Consider the following 15,524-nt stretch of genomic DNA (forward strand, 5'->3'; position numbering starts at 1 on the left):
ATTTCGGCCTCCACTCTTAACACGGTGCTGGCTCTTCTGCTAGCACATCGTCATCAGTGTTCTGTCTAAAGGCAGGTTTCCACATGGTAGTTCTCCAGACTGTCCGGTCTTCTGCCATCCTCTTCAGGTCTGCATAATTTCCTCTTCCCTTTATGTCGTCTATCATCTTGTATCTCCTTCTTCCTCTCAGTTTCTCCCACAAAACAATCCTTCCAAAGCATCTGCTAGCAAGCACTCCCTTCTCAATGAATGTCCCAACCAGTTCTTTTTCCTTTCTCTTACAACCTTCAGCAGACATCTTCTCTCACCAACGCTTTCCAATACTGTTTCATTACTCACTCTTTCCATCCAGCTTATTCTCTCCATTCTCCACAACCACATCTCAAATGCTTCTAACCTTTTTTCATCCTCTCGTCTCAGCATCCATGTTTCTGCCCCATATAGTGCCACACTCCAGACAAAACATTTGCCAAGCCTTTTCCTTAGTCCTTTATCTAATTTGCCATATAAGAGTCTCCTGTTTCTGTTGAATGCCTCCTTCGCTATGGAAATTTGAGTTTTCACCTCCTGGTGACATCTCAAGTGTTCAGTTATTGTGCATCCGAGATATTTAAATTCAGATCTAATATATATCTGCTAACACAAAAAGATTCTTTACACCACACGTAAATAGCTTCATCTTGATCTATCTTACGACGGCCACAAGTCCTCATTACAACAGGCATCGTACAATAAAAATAAGACGTCTCAGTATCCTTATTAAAAACTTCACCTGCACTAAAAGTACGGTAAGTAATGACGTACGGCCGGGGAGTGGGCCGAGATAGTGCGATAAACAGTGTGTCCGGGTGGAGCAGTGGTTAACGCAAGTGCCTACTAAGCAGGAGGTCCCGGGTTCGAGTGCTGGTCCAGCACACATTTTCACTCGTCACCGCTGATTCTGGTAGTATACCGACGCAGCTGATGTTAGTTCCTTCCCTTCCCTGCCCTTCTTTTCCCTTTCCTTTCTCTCTCCCCCCCCCCTCCCCCCTGTTACACCTTCAATTTGCATAATGTGTAGCTTTTATCGTGGGTGATGGAAAACTTTTGACACCTATAGTGCACTTACAAGCTGTGGGGGTACCACTCGCAGGAAACACACGCAAAAACTGCATAGCCGGCTGGCTGCGGTGTTGTGTAGTGTAGTGTAGCGTAGTGTAGCGTAGTGCAGTGAGAGGGGAGACAGGGCTACTCACGTGGTCCGAGGCGTGCACCTGGAGCGTCGTCTCGGTGGCGACCGTGGTGGCCTCCGACTGCGTGTGGCTGGTGCTGGAGATGCGGTACTGCATGCCGGCGATGCTGCAGTAGCCCTCGTGGCGCGTCGAGCGCGTCGTGCTGTTCACGTAGACGCCCGTGATGCACACGTCCGTGTCCTGGTTCAGCTGGATCATCGCCACCTGCCGACAGCCACCGTCCACGTCTCAGTCACCCGCTGGCTCCAGTCACGGATCGTACTAACTCGGCGACCGCAGTGGAGCGTTAACGAATACAGCACAAATACTGCCGCTCACATCGGAGTAGGACAACTGGAGGCGACCGTGCAGGGCAAATTACGAAAGGCTGCGTTTCACTACAGGGTGAAAAGTATTCAAACCGACAAACTCTGGGTGGTTGTAGGTGACATCAAAACAAATATTTTCCCCTAATGTCATTTTTTCCTATGAGGAGTATTTAAACCGGTAGAGGAAGATTTCTCTGGCGGCAAATTAATTAAACCGACAAACACTTTTCCATTTCTTATGACCAAGACTGACTGACTTACTTTCCGTGAACGGAACTAGACTAAAGACTTCCAAAAATCAGCAGCCAATATGGCCTTGTCATTTACCTCCCATAAGTCATTCATTGTGCAGGGCTGGTCTAAATATGGACAGATAAGCAGCTGTTGAGGGTCCTGGACAGAACCACACAGGCAGAGAGTGTTCTCACTCTCTTTTAGGAAACCCCATTGCTGCAGGTTTGTCTTCCACTTTGGCACTTCTACCCTCATACGGTTTAGGGTTCTCCAGACTGTGTATGGTAGGTCTCCACCAGGCGCCATTTCTTCTTTTACATCTTTATCGGGGTTTCTCAGCTCCAAGCGACAACACATTAACACAACCCAATTTCAATTACAGTAGATTTTACAAAAATGCCTCCATTGACACGTAAACAAAGGTTACACCGTCGGATCATGTTCTGTCTGACACGGGAAAAAACCCCAGGAGTATCCCGAATTTTTCCTGCTGCTGCTGCTACTATCCGGGCAACCAGATCCTCTTCTGATGCAACAGGAGTTGCGTAAACAAGGCTGCGCATCTCTCCCCACACAAAAAAGTCCAGAGGGGACATATCTGGGGACCGAGCAGGCCATGGTACAGGACCACCTCTGCCAATCCACGTTTCTGGAAACCGTCGGTCCAGGAATCGACGCACACTACGGCTGAAATGTGCCGGCGCCCCGTCATGTTGGAAGCACATGCGTTGCCTTGTAGGGAGCGGGCAGTTGATAAACCCGCTGTGTAGCTCGTCCGTTGTGGTGCGCTACGTAGTACGCACCAACCATATCAGTGTACTCCCTCCAGGTGTATCTCTCCATTAGTAAACAGAGACAATGCAGTACTGCACTGGTGGACAGCAGTTGCCTTCAACTGAAGAGCGTAATACGCCCTCTAACAACTAAGATCGTAATACGGCCGCCGCCGGTTTAAATAATACTCATACGAAAAAATGACATTAAGGAAAAATATTTGTTTTGATATCCCCTAAAACCTCCCAGAGTTTGTCGGTTTAAATACTTTTCACCCTGTAGAAACGTTCACGTAAGGCAGTCAGAACGACGACTTCAAATATGTGAGGAGACTTCTGTGAATGATCAACATGTCTCTATAGAGAGCTGGTCACTTGTTCAAAATGTATTCATTACACTGACGCGTTTCGGACGAATCCCGTAATCAGAACGCCAAAAAGTAAAGTCTTCACTCAGAGTATGGTATCACAAGAGTCTGTCATCAGCATCGGAACTCACAACAAGTCACCAGTTAATTCTAGTGGCATATTCAGCATTGGCACAAGTCGTCTCCGCCGCGACTTCACGTAGCACCTTAAGTCACTCCAAATGTGTACATTACGAGAAATCACACTCCAAGGAAAAAAAGAAAAAACGCACAACGCAGGAATTATCCGAATGGGACGGAAATCGGTAGGTGTGAGGTACATATACAGACAAACAAACGATTAAAATTTTAGAAAAATTAGACGATTTATTCAAGAGAAAGAGTGTCACAAATTGAGCAATTCAGTAAAGCGTTGGTTCACACCTGGCCCTTATGCAAGCAGTTATTCGGCTTGGCGTTGATCCACAGCGTTGCTGGATGTCCTGCTGAGGTATATCGTGTCAAATACTGTGCAAATCGAAACAGATATAGTCGGAAAGGAAGACTATGGTCTGGTTGGCCCAAAATGAGATGGGTCCAACAATAAACTTTTGGATGGAACAGGCAGTTAGCCCAGTCCCTGGAAGTGAAGATGATGATGATAAAGAACACTATATTGACAATATAATCTCACCTATATTGTTGGAAAGTGTCTCTGAAAAGGAATTCAACGACATAGTATGCGAGCAACACGATTAAAAAAATAACTTAACATTGCTGTACAACACTACGCCACTGCCAGGAAAGAGAGATTCGACAAACTTAAGTCTCGCTGCAGCAGATACAAGTAAAGACGTAACTCAGGTACTGTTCGTGTGTTTATTATTAATAGTATGATATCAAATGCTAAAAATTCTAATCCTGAGCATTGATATATACGGGGTGTTCAAAAAGTCTCTCCTCTGTGCCGCATGATTGTTAGTCTCGATTCCGTATGATTGTTCGCCTGCCTGGGTTTTTCAACAAAACAATTAACGCACAACGATACTGCAGTGATATTCTGTACCCATTCATAGGAGAACTTGTGTTAAGTGAAATACTGAACTGTTATTTTCAACAAGACGGTGCAACTGCGCATACAGCTCAATGTTACTGCTTACTGATGTTTTTGGTGATGGCATAATTTCACAGGGACTTTGGCGTACACGATCGCCTGACCTACCACCACCTGACTTTTTCTTCTGGGGTGCGGCGAAAGCTACTGTCTATAAAAACCGTCCAAAATCCATCGATGAATTGAAAACTGCAATATCCACTTTCACTGCTTCTGTTACAGAAGAAATGTTACAGTTTGTGTTTGGAAACATGATTAGACGAATTGAATAGTGTATTCAACAACAGGGGGGACACTTTCAACATTTAATGTGAAAATTTGTAAGTAAAAATGATTATTCAATTGTACTTCACTGAGTTTCATTTCGGTATATTCACTGCGGCATAAGGCGCGCGCGGCTAACAATCGTACGGCACTGCGGAGAGACTTTTAGAAGACCCCGTATTATAAAACGAATCCCCATTGAATTTCATATAGACCTCCCGTTTTACAGGGGCTTTCGTGTCTCGACGCGTCGAATGGCTATCCCTCATGTTGGTATCACGTGCACTGCGTTATTGTCCAGAAGAGGTTTCCTCAAGACCACTCCAGTCTTGCAAATAGCAGCTACAGTAAAGAAACGACTGTAGATTTCTCGACTTGAGAATCTAACTCTACCCGGCCTGACCCTTCGGAAACCCTCCTAACTCGGCATGAACAAAATGATTCGTGTGGAGATCACTTAGCAGTCTTCGTTCTGGCAACATCGCAGTAATACTTCATTAATGACCCGTTTCGACTACATGCAGAAGTCATCTTCAGACAGAAAATGAGCGCTACCACTACCTGGCTGCTGCCGGCGGCTTCTCGGATGCTCACGTGGCAACACGATCGTAAATTGCAACGCGAAACTGGTCCTGTGGAGCATACTGTCCAGATTTACAAACTTCGTTCTGGAAGATGCAGGAGTAGCCTCCAGAAATGCCACTCCCCTGTTCATACCTCCAACTGTGACTGCAGTGAACCACAGACGATGGAGCACCTAACGGACTATTGTGTCCTTGGTTTACCACAGTAGTTGATCTGCTTGCCGCTCCGAACGCAGTTGCAAGATTTTTGTCAATCAATAGTGCAATTTGATTCTTTTCTTTCGGCTGCTTTTAACGGTAATAACTATGTACTGCATTTGTTTCTGACTCAAAAAAAAAATGAATAATCTTATTTCCAGTGGGATGCCTTTCAGGAACGGAGGTTCAAATCGTTCAAGTGGCTCTGAGCACTATGGGACTAAACATGTGAGGTCATCAGTCCCCTAGAACTTAGAACTACTTAAACCTAACTAACCTAAGGACAGCACACACATCCATGCCCGAGGCTGGTCCCCACGTCCCGCCTCAGTTACACGACTCGCAGACAGCTGAAAAACGTTCGCAATATTCCATGGATTACACCAGACGCAGACAGTCCGGGTACACTAATTCTGTCCCGGGGGTACGGGGTGGCGGCAGAAAAGAATTCCGGCCACCACTTAACATTAACATTGCCAAATCTGTACCTAACCACGCCGACTCTGCTAGGGGACTGACGACCTCCGATGTTGAGTCCCATAGTGTTCAGAGCCATTTTTCAAGCTGCTGTCCGTTCAGCTGCTCTTCCAGGTCCTTTGCTGTCTGACAGAATTCCAATGTCATCGGCAAACCTCAATGTTTTCATTTTTTCTCCCTGAACTTTAATTTCTATTCCAAATTTTTGTCTGGTTTCTTTTACAGATTGAGTAACATCGGTCATAGGATACAACCTTGTCTCACTCCCTTGTCAGCCATGCCTCCCATTCCTGCCCCTCGATTCTTACCACTGCCAATTGGTTTCTGTAGAAGTCGTAAATAGCCGTTCGCTCCCTATATTTTACTCGCGCTACCTTCAGAATTTCACAGATAGTATTTCAGTCAATATTATCGAAAGCTTTCTCTGAATCTACAAATGCTATAAATTGAGATTTGCATTTCCTTAAGCTATTTTCTAAGGTAAGGCCCTTAACCTATCTTCTAAGGTAAGTCGCAGGGTCAATATTGCCTACAGTACGTAGGTAAAGTAAGAGAGGGATAAGTTGGCTGCCGCCCCCAAGAACTAATCGTTAAAAGTCGGCATTATTCGGAGCACTTCGAGTTGACTATGATCTGTTTCAAATTGGTGCCCACCTCAGCGATCTAACAGTTGCGACACTGTATTTGGGGGGTGATGTGTTGTTAATTTTACTATGTGTGTGGATTATTTTGATTATTGATAGTATTTGCAATTATGTTTCACTGCACCTCTGAATACGAGACACGACACTGAAATATGATAAAGGATTTAAAGGCCACTTTTGTATTACAACAGCTTTAATTTAATTAATTTGATGTGTTTTGTTGCAAGTAAATACCACATTTGAAGAAGACCTTCTCTGTAATCCACATTCATGAACCCGTGTTACTTTTTGTCAATATTTATATCATAGCATCTGATTGGTACGAGTCGCTCACGCCCTGAGTTTTTAGTAATGGAAGACAAACAATAAAGCATTCCCCCTCTGACATCCTGTAACTCCTCAGTGACCACGCTACGCAGCCTTATGTCCCTGAAGGAACCAACTTTACTTAGCTCACATCCGAATTTACCAATCGCAATCAAAACTGAGTACATCTTAAGATCTTATTGTCTTTGTAAGTAATTGCTTTGTACGACTGTTTCGTAATTTCGAAGGTGTTTTCATGAACACAAATGGTTCAAATGGCTCTGAGCGCTATGGGACTTAACATCTGAGGTCATCAGTCCCCTAGAACTTAGAACTACTTAAAACTTACTAACATAAGGACATCACACACATCCACGCCCGAGGCAGGATTCGAACCTGCGACCGTAGCGGTCGCGCGGTTCCAGACTGAAGCGCCTAGAACCGCTCGGCTACAGCGGCCGGCATGAGTACATGGAAAAGATATTTTTTCGATACTTCGCTACAACCATAGTTTACTTTTTGTTTTCGCGTACAACAGAAAATTGGCAAAATGCACATCCGGGCAATGCCGGGTTTGCCACCTAGTGTTGTTATAAAATAGGGCTGAGTACCACAGGCCTTAATAACTCGGGGTGTATGTGGCTCATGGGACACAGTTTCGCGACCTCTGCTACAGACGGTTGCTCTGGTCAAGCAGCCAACTACTAAGAGTCGTCTTCTTGAAATAAAGTTACAGGAGTGTCTGCAGTCTGCGGCAGTTAACCACTTACGAGTGCTTTGCTGTGCCCCAGAAAAGTTCGACGCGCGAACTGGTTATTTTCAGAGTTTTATTCCCACTGCGGGCAGGCAGTAGAGAGGCTGGTGTACTAGCCACTGGACAGTATTGCTGACATTACGACAAAAACACTCCCGGCAGACGGGGTTTGCAACACTGGTCAGCCGTCGACCACGTGAAACAACTAACACAGTGTGACCAGGAGCGAAGCAATATTTCGCAAGTCGGGCACTTGCCTGCCACCGTGAAACACACACGTTGCAAATTTAACAGGGCCTAGCAACATGCGCTCGTGAGCAGAGCCAACTGGGAAAAGCTGACAGGGCGAGTAATAGGAAGCAAACTTACTCGTCCATCCTCTAGTAGGATTACGTCAGAAGCGTAGCTATAAGGGTATAAATAATCGAGCTTAGCCTTTGGTTAGAAGAGTGGGGCAAGTCGAACTGACAAGCGGAACTTCCTGTCGCACCCGCACCCCCTCAGATTTAGTGGTAAAAGAGCTCTGTGGACAGTAACGTCAAAAATCTAACGCAGATCAAGCATGAAAACAGGAAAAAGATGTACTGAACTATGAAAAAAAAAAAGCAAAATAGAACTGTCCAGGGACGAGGACTGCAATATAGGGCAGATCGAAATAGCAACTGCGTCGTGGTTAAGTGGTCAGTGTGTTGGACTGCCAAGCCGATGATTCTTGTTCAAATCTGCCTCGTGCCAATATTGTTTTTTCTTTTTTCGTTGTTCGCTGTAATAAAATTTGTGTCTGTGTCGTGGTGTAACGTCCATTTGCAACAGCGAGGTTTCAGGAACGGACCTATAATGACCGTTGATTCTGTACAGGAACTCTATTAACAGCCGAAAGGAATTGGCTTTCGAATGGTAACAAGCCGACAAGTCAACCGAATCCTCCACCGGAAAACACATCTGGTGTGTCATACACGGCAGTAGCCACAGTACGTGTGTCATATGATACCAATCTCTTATCGACGGACCTAATTTGTATGCCCAATTTAGGTGTTCGTATGAATGTGAATGTGATGACTCCCAAGGAAATGATGAAAGCAAAATAGTTTGTCACCTAATACGCAACAAATGAACGCAACTGTTTCACAATCACACAGTTTCTCTGTGCTCTTTTAAAAAATATGTTTTTAAACGTTTCTTTTAGACACGTTCGTTTTGGAAGTTTTGACTCTTTAATTCCTTTGCCGTAACGTAGTTCACACGCGTTTATTCGTTGTTTTCATTTCTGCGAGACGTCTATCTGGAATCTCGCCTGCTCTCACTGTTCACCACACTTACTTGCGACATTAACGTACCATATGAGTAATATTTTATGACCAATCCATAATGTGGCAACTACAGACAGAGAACAAACATTTCAATGACCCTTCGCTGCTTTCATTTTTCTTTTTTTCACAGTACAGTACACTTTCTTCCTATTTACATGCTCAATGTGTCTTCAGTTTTTGACGGGATACTCTCTGGCCCATCTCAGCAGTAAATCTGAGGGTTGGGATGGGGAGTTTCCCTTGTCAGCAGCAGCAGCAGCAGCAGCAGCAAACTACTGGGCGGCAGCTGCAATATTTGTGTGGCGCACATGGCCAACAATAGAGTAGGTAACTATTCCGATCTAATTACTGAAACGCTCACCAGAAACGTCGGCTGACCGCTTCTCTGTCTCAGAGGATCTTATCGAACTGCTACCCAAACAGTATATTTTGTGGAACATGGCTGACGCAGAGTTGAAAAATTACATGCAAAAGATGTGAATCTGGGCAGAAATCGGAAGGAAAATTAATGAAACATGTAAGAAGAAATATGTTTCATTATTTCAAATGGAACAAATTTGTAAATATATTCGTGCTGTGCCTTTAACCACAGTTATAACGAGTTCAAACTTTGTGTTATTGTGGCCAGTACTGGGAACGACGATTAAAATTCGACCCGTTGAAGTAATCAGTGGATCCGCTCCTCACAGTAAATCCCTCAGCTTTGGCGTAACCGCCGACACCTACCAAGGATATCAGGTTAACCTTAGGCAGTCCACTAATTTCCGATACGTCTGCCTTTCGAGGCAGTGGGAATTGGCATTCCTCCACCTCGTCGGGCAAATCTTTTGTTACCTAAATGTTTAATGCTCGCTCTTATTCACGATTTGTGTGACTGCTTTGCGCTTTCTGACTACTCTTCCCTATAATAAACAGCCTTCCTCCTCTTCCCTAACTTCCACGTACTCCCGGAGGGCCAAAATTAACCGGTTCTCAGGTCGATCACTGCGCCGCGTGTTTTGCCTCTGCTACTACTGTGGAGCCGCGCTGCACGGCGCCCGTAGTGGCAAAACGTTCCCCCCAGCGCACTCCCAACTCGCACGCGCCGATGGACCACACAGTACTGGCCTCGTCTGTGGGAACTGCCGCACACACCGGCTTGCAACTAATTGTAGAAATACATTGAAACCTTTTTGAAACTTTAAACTTTTTCTCGCTTTGACTCCCCACAAAAAGTGCACAGAGAAAGTTTGTCACTTACTACATTATTACTTTTACTGACTTTATTGGTCAGGAAGTTTGCACACGTTACCGACATGTAATACTGAAGCCAGCTGTAAAATTTTGTTGATAGACATGGCTCGATAAATATCGAGTAGCGAAAATTTCACCAGTTTAACAGTACAAAATTTTCATTGAACTAAAATCCGGTGTCAGAAGGTAGCTCTTGTATCACTCTGTAACGAACACTTGTCAATTTATAAAAAACAGTTTTTTTTTACATTCTGACACGCACCGTCCGGTGTCTAGGGAAACGCCTCACGCAGCGCGTGTTGCGGCCCGCATCTGACAGAGAAAGGCGGAACCGTATTCCGCAGGAGGCTGCGATAAATTTCCGCACCTAGCAAAACGCACCCTAACTGCCGGCTGCACAGCCTCGTCCGATGGGAATCGCCGACCCTTCAAAGCCTTTTTTTAACGGACCGAAGGCGAGATAATGGCATAGGGAGAGATCAGGACCGAAGGGTGGGTGCTCGAGTCTCTCCAACTAGACGTGGCGTAACTTCTGCATTACGACATTTGCGGTACAGGGGTGTCTTCTGTCGAATCGCGACCAGCATGTAAGTATGGACACCGTTCCACAACGGTGTTTTCCGACAAACATGCTGGCCCATACACATTCCTCATTCTCCGACGGATGAACCACAGGCGTTTGTCCTTTGGCAGCCAAGAACGAAATAACAGCACGTAGTTCCACTTCTTAATAACGCCGCAGTAGTTCACGACTTCACATTTACCGCACGCACAAATGCTATACTAATCCTCTGCCTACGTGTCGGTGCGTACACATCCGCAACGGAGTCGCGATACGTTGCATGAACGCCGCATCAGCCCCTCAAACGGAAACTTGTTGATCGTTCCCTTATATAGGGTGAAAAGTATTTAAACCGACAAACTCTGGAAGGTTGTAGGGGTCATCAAAACAAATATTTTTCCATAAAGTCATTTTTTCCTATGAGGATTATTTATACTGGAGGAGGCCGCATTACGCTCTTCAGTTGTTAGAAGTCGTATTACGATCTTCAGTTGTAAACAACTGCTGTCCACCAGTGTAGTAGTGCATTGTCTCTGTTTACTAACGGAGCGATACACCTGGAGTGAGTACACTGATATGGTTGGTGCGTACTACGTAGCGCACCACAACGGACGAGCTGCACAGCGGGTTTATCAACAACAATATCCTAATCGCCGTATCCCGCATCATACGACCTTTGTTGCTGTGTACCAACGTCTGCGTGAGACCGGGTCATTTAGCAGATTACCTGGACAGGGACGCCGTCGCACGGTAAGAACGCTGCAACTTGAGGAGGCTGTATTGAAGCATGTGGAGCGGGATCCTTCAATCAGCACTCGTGCAATTGCACTTAAAATGGGAACGAATCAGACGAATGAAAGAACAGTTCTTTGAGAGCAAGTGTTACGTCCATTTCACTTGCAGCGTGTCCACAACCTGGAACCAGTTCATTATCCACCCAGAGCACAGTTTTCGCAGTGGTACCTGGAACAGTGTGAAATGCATCCTACATTTCCATTCTGTGTGCTGTTTACCGATGAAGCAACGTTCGGGCGTGATGGAGTCTTCAACATGCACAATTGGCATGTTTGTAGTGAGGATAACCCACAAGCCACACGTGCCGATGGAGGAATTTTTGAAAATCTACTGTAATTGTAATTGGGTTGAGTTAATTTGTTGTCTCTTGGTCATAAAAAAATGGAAAAGCGTTCGTTGGTTTAATTAATTTGCCGCGAGAGAAATCTTCCACTACCGGTTTAAATACTCCTCACAGGAAAAAATGACAGGGAAAAATATTTGTTTTGATGTCCCCTACAACCTCCCATAGTTTGTCGGTTTAAATACTTTTCACCCTGTATAGTGGAGTACTTGCATAGAGGATGGTTCCGTAAGAGCGTGCAAAAATTTAACAGGACGTAGGAGATGCTCCACTGAACAATTTGAGGTAGGGAACCTGGGGTCGGAGAAGGCAGCTTAACGAGATAACCTTGTCTATCGCTTTCTCTATCATTACTCTTTTCCAGCGTATTTACAACTAACAGGGGTACAAGTTTGTACGCACTGTGCTCTTTATTTCGGCGTACCTTCTTTATTCCCCGCGAGGAAAGAAGGAGCGTGAACCTGATTCCTAGGAAGTCATGAAGCAGGTTTTGTTCACGTTACTTGTCCATAAGGTGGCTCCGCCGTACCGTATTTACATTTTCCCATGACAGAACGCGCTGTGGATGTCCGCAACCATCTCACTGCTGCATTTCCTGGTCGCTGGACTGGAAGAGGAGGCCCTATTCCATAGCCTGCGAGGTCACCTGACCTGAATCCCCTTGATTATTTCCTACATGGATATCTAAAGTCACTTGTAGTGGATACGGAGGTGGACTTAGTTGCCAGAATTGTAGCTGCCTGTGATGTGATGTGATTCGAAACACACCAGAGATATTTGTAAGGGTGCCTAGGGATCTTGCTCGCCGATGTCATGCTTGCACTGAAGTGGATCGCCGTCAGTTTTCAGCACGTGTTGTGCGATACATTACAAATGGTAAGTTCGGTGTGTCAACGATGGTATTTATAGTTAACTGTAATTAATGTAAATAAAAAAAAGTACACAGTAATGTGATTGTATTCCTGTTATCTCCTTGAGCTTCTCCAATCCCGGTTCCCTTCTACAAATTGTTCAGTGGAGAATCCTGTATCTCCTGTCAATTTTTTGCACGCTCTTACAGAAACACCGTGTATACGAAGTTATACTTTAACAACTATGTTGTAAGACTACAGTTTTCAACAGCATAAATCTAATCAACAAGATTTAAATTTAGAAAAGATATCCACGTAAAAGTGCCCTGGTCTCCCCTCAACATACGGAAACGGGAAATTTTAAAGTTTGCACACACACAGGTTATAGATGTTCATTACGTCTGCCGCCTGTTGCACAGGAAAATATCGAAGCTCTAATCAGAATCGTCTCCGGCCTTACGCAGTTCACCGTAACTGTGATACGGCTTCGCAGACCGGCCAGAGATGCTGCTAGACGTGCAACGTAAACTCGCCCCCCGTTCCTCTCTCTCTCTCTCTCTCTCTCTCTCTCTCTCTCTCTCTCTCCCCTCTTCCTCCACAAGAAGAAGTAACACGGCGCGAGGTCAAGAGATGTCGGCGGCCAGCACGTAAGGTCTTCTACGCCTGCATTTACATTTACATACAGACTCAGCAAGCCATCGTGTGGTGCGTGGCAGAGGTCACCTAGAACCACTGCGAGTCAATTCCTTTCCTATTGCACTCGCAAATGGAGTGGGAGAAAAACGACTGTCTACATCTCCCCGTACGAGCCCTGATTTTCTCGTACCTTGTTTCCGCAGTCGCCCGCGAAATGTACGTCGGCGGCAGTACAATCGATCTGCAGAGTGAGCCGCAATCGCCGCTTCTATAAATTTTCTGAACAGTGTTTCGCGAAATGAGTGTAGTATTCCTTTGAAGAAGTTCCATCTGAATCCACAAAGCATCTCCACAATACTCGCAAGTTGATCGTACATACCGGTAACAAATCTAGCAGTACGCCTGTAAATGACTTCGATATCTTCCTTTAACCCGACTTTGTAGGTATTTCCAACACTCTACCAGAACTGAAGAGCCGGCCGCTATGACCGAGCGGTTCTAGACGCTTCAGTCCGGAACCGCGCTGCTGCTACGGTCGCAGGTTCGAATCGTGCCTCGGGCATGGATGTGTGTGATGTTAGTTAGGTTTAAGTAGTTCTAAGTCTAGGGGACTGATGACCTCAGATGTTGAGTCCCATAGTGCTCAGTGCCATTTCAACCATCTTAATAAATATTTTTGGCAAAGATTCAAAAATGGTTCAAATGCCTCTGAGCAGTATGGGACTTAACTTCTGAGGTCATCAGTCCCCTAGAATTTAGAACTACTTAAACCTAACTAACCTAAGGACAGGACACACACATCCATGCCCGAGGCAGGATTCGAACCTGCGACCGTAGCGGTCGCGCGGTTCCAGACTGTAGCGCCTAGAACCCCTTGGTCACAATGGCCGGCTTTGGCAAAGACTTCCTAACATTTAAATTTATTTTTAAAATTTTCATTCTGTGAGGACCCACAGCTCCTAAATACTCTATAAAAGAAAATATGGTGTGTAGTAGGCATTCTGAAGCACGTGTATAAAGTTCTTGTTTTTGTTGTTGTGGTCTTCAGTCCTGAGACTGGTTTGATGCAGCTCTCCATGCTACTCTATCCTGTGCAAGCTTCTTCATCTCCCAGTACCTACTGCAACCTATATCCTTCTGAATCTGCTTAGTGTATTCATCTCTTGGTCTCCCTCTACGATTTTTACCCTCCACGCTGCCCTCCAATACTAAATTGGTGATCCCTTGATGCATCAGAACATGTCCTACCAACTGGTCCCTTCTTGTAGTCAAGTTGTGCCACAAATTTCTCGTCTCCCCAATTCTATTCAATACCTCCTCATTAGTTATGTGATCTACCCATCGAATCTTCAGCATTCTGTAGCACCACATTTCGAAAGCTTCTATTCTCGTCTTGTCCGAACTATTTATCATCCATGTTTCACTTTCATACATGGCTACACTGCATACAAATACTTTCAGAAACGGCTTCCTCACACTTAAATCTATACTCGATGTTAACAAATTCCTCTTCTGAAGAAACGCTTTCCTTGCCATTGCCAGTCTACATTTTATATCCTCTCTACTTCGACCATCATCAGTTATTTTGCTCCCCAAATAGCAAAACTCATTTACTACTTTAAGTGTCTCATTTCCTAATCTAATACCTTCAGCATCACCCGACTTAATTCGACTACATTCCATTATCCTCGTTTTGCTTTTGTTGATGTTCATCTTATGTCCTCCTTTCAAGACACTGTCCATTCCGTTCAACTGCTCTTCCAAGTCCTTTGCTGTCTCTGACAGAATTACAATGTCACTGACGAACCTCAAAGTTTTTATTTCTTCTCCATGGATTTTAATACCTACTCCGAATTTTTGTTTTGTTTCCTTTGTTGATATTGAATCCCTTCTCTCAGCGAAAAGTAGTCCTACATAATCCAAGCCCATCTATGATTCCATGCTTTCGTAAACTGTGTTCCTTTAACTGTACTCTGCAGATATTCCGTAGTAAATTGTATAAACTGCCTTAGATTGTAATAATACATTTCCTATTTTTCTGATAAAACAATCTTAACATGTTTGTCATTTTTTATCCTAACTTAAGTACTGATATTGCCTGATGGCGGTTCGAATGTACACTATATATACTGGTACATATATGTATAGTCCGCAGCTCGTGGTCTCGCGGTAGCGTTCACACTTCCCAAGAACGGGGTCCCGGGTTCGATTCACCGACGGCGTCGGGGACTTTTCCTGCCTCGAGAATATGTAATCTGAGCTGGGACAACTAATAATTACGTCACAGCACATCACATTCGACGAGAGTAGAACTACATTTCCGCATTAGTGTTGCAGAGAATATAATGCAATTCACTGACAAAAATACTTATTTCAAATGTAAAGGAAGCTTATACTATTTCAGTATATGTTTTATAGGATTCTTTCAATCGATTTTTCTCAAATATAACATTTTTAAATTGTGCCGTTGTTCTTGCCGGGGTGCGATATATTCATTAGAATTGGTATGTGTGTTCCAGAGAGAGATGCTATACATATGTGTACCGAATGGACATTCAT

General features: G+C 44.6%; 1 protein-coding gene across 1 annotated transcript in view; it reads right to left on the reverse strand.

The window, feature by feature from the left end:
• The window catches only part of LOC126106270 (mucin-19-like), a 267,599-nt gene that overhangs the window by 27,368 nt on the left and 224,707 nt on the right, over positions 1 to 15,524 (reverse strand). Inside the window, exons 11-12 of the mRNA XM_049912493.1 lie at positions 9,548 to 9,666; positions 1,236 to 1,436 (exon numbers count right to left, since the gene is read on the reverse strand). Coding sequence (XP_049768450.1) covers positions 1,236 to 1,436; positions 9,548 to 9,666 — 320 coding nt within the window. The remainder of the gene's footprint in view (positions 1 to 1,235; positions 1,437 to 9,547; positions 9,667 to 15,524) is intronic.

This window comes from Schistocerca cancellata, chromosome 10, assembly GCF_023864275.1.
Source record: "Schistocerca cancellata isolate TAMUIC-IGC-003103 chromosome 10, iqSchCanc2.1, whole genome shotgun sequence".
Taxonomy (NCBI): Eukaryota; Metazoa; Arthropoda; class Insecta; order Orthoptera; family Acrididae; genus Schistocerca; species Schistocerca cancellata.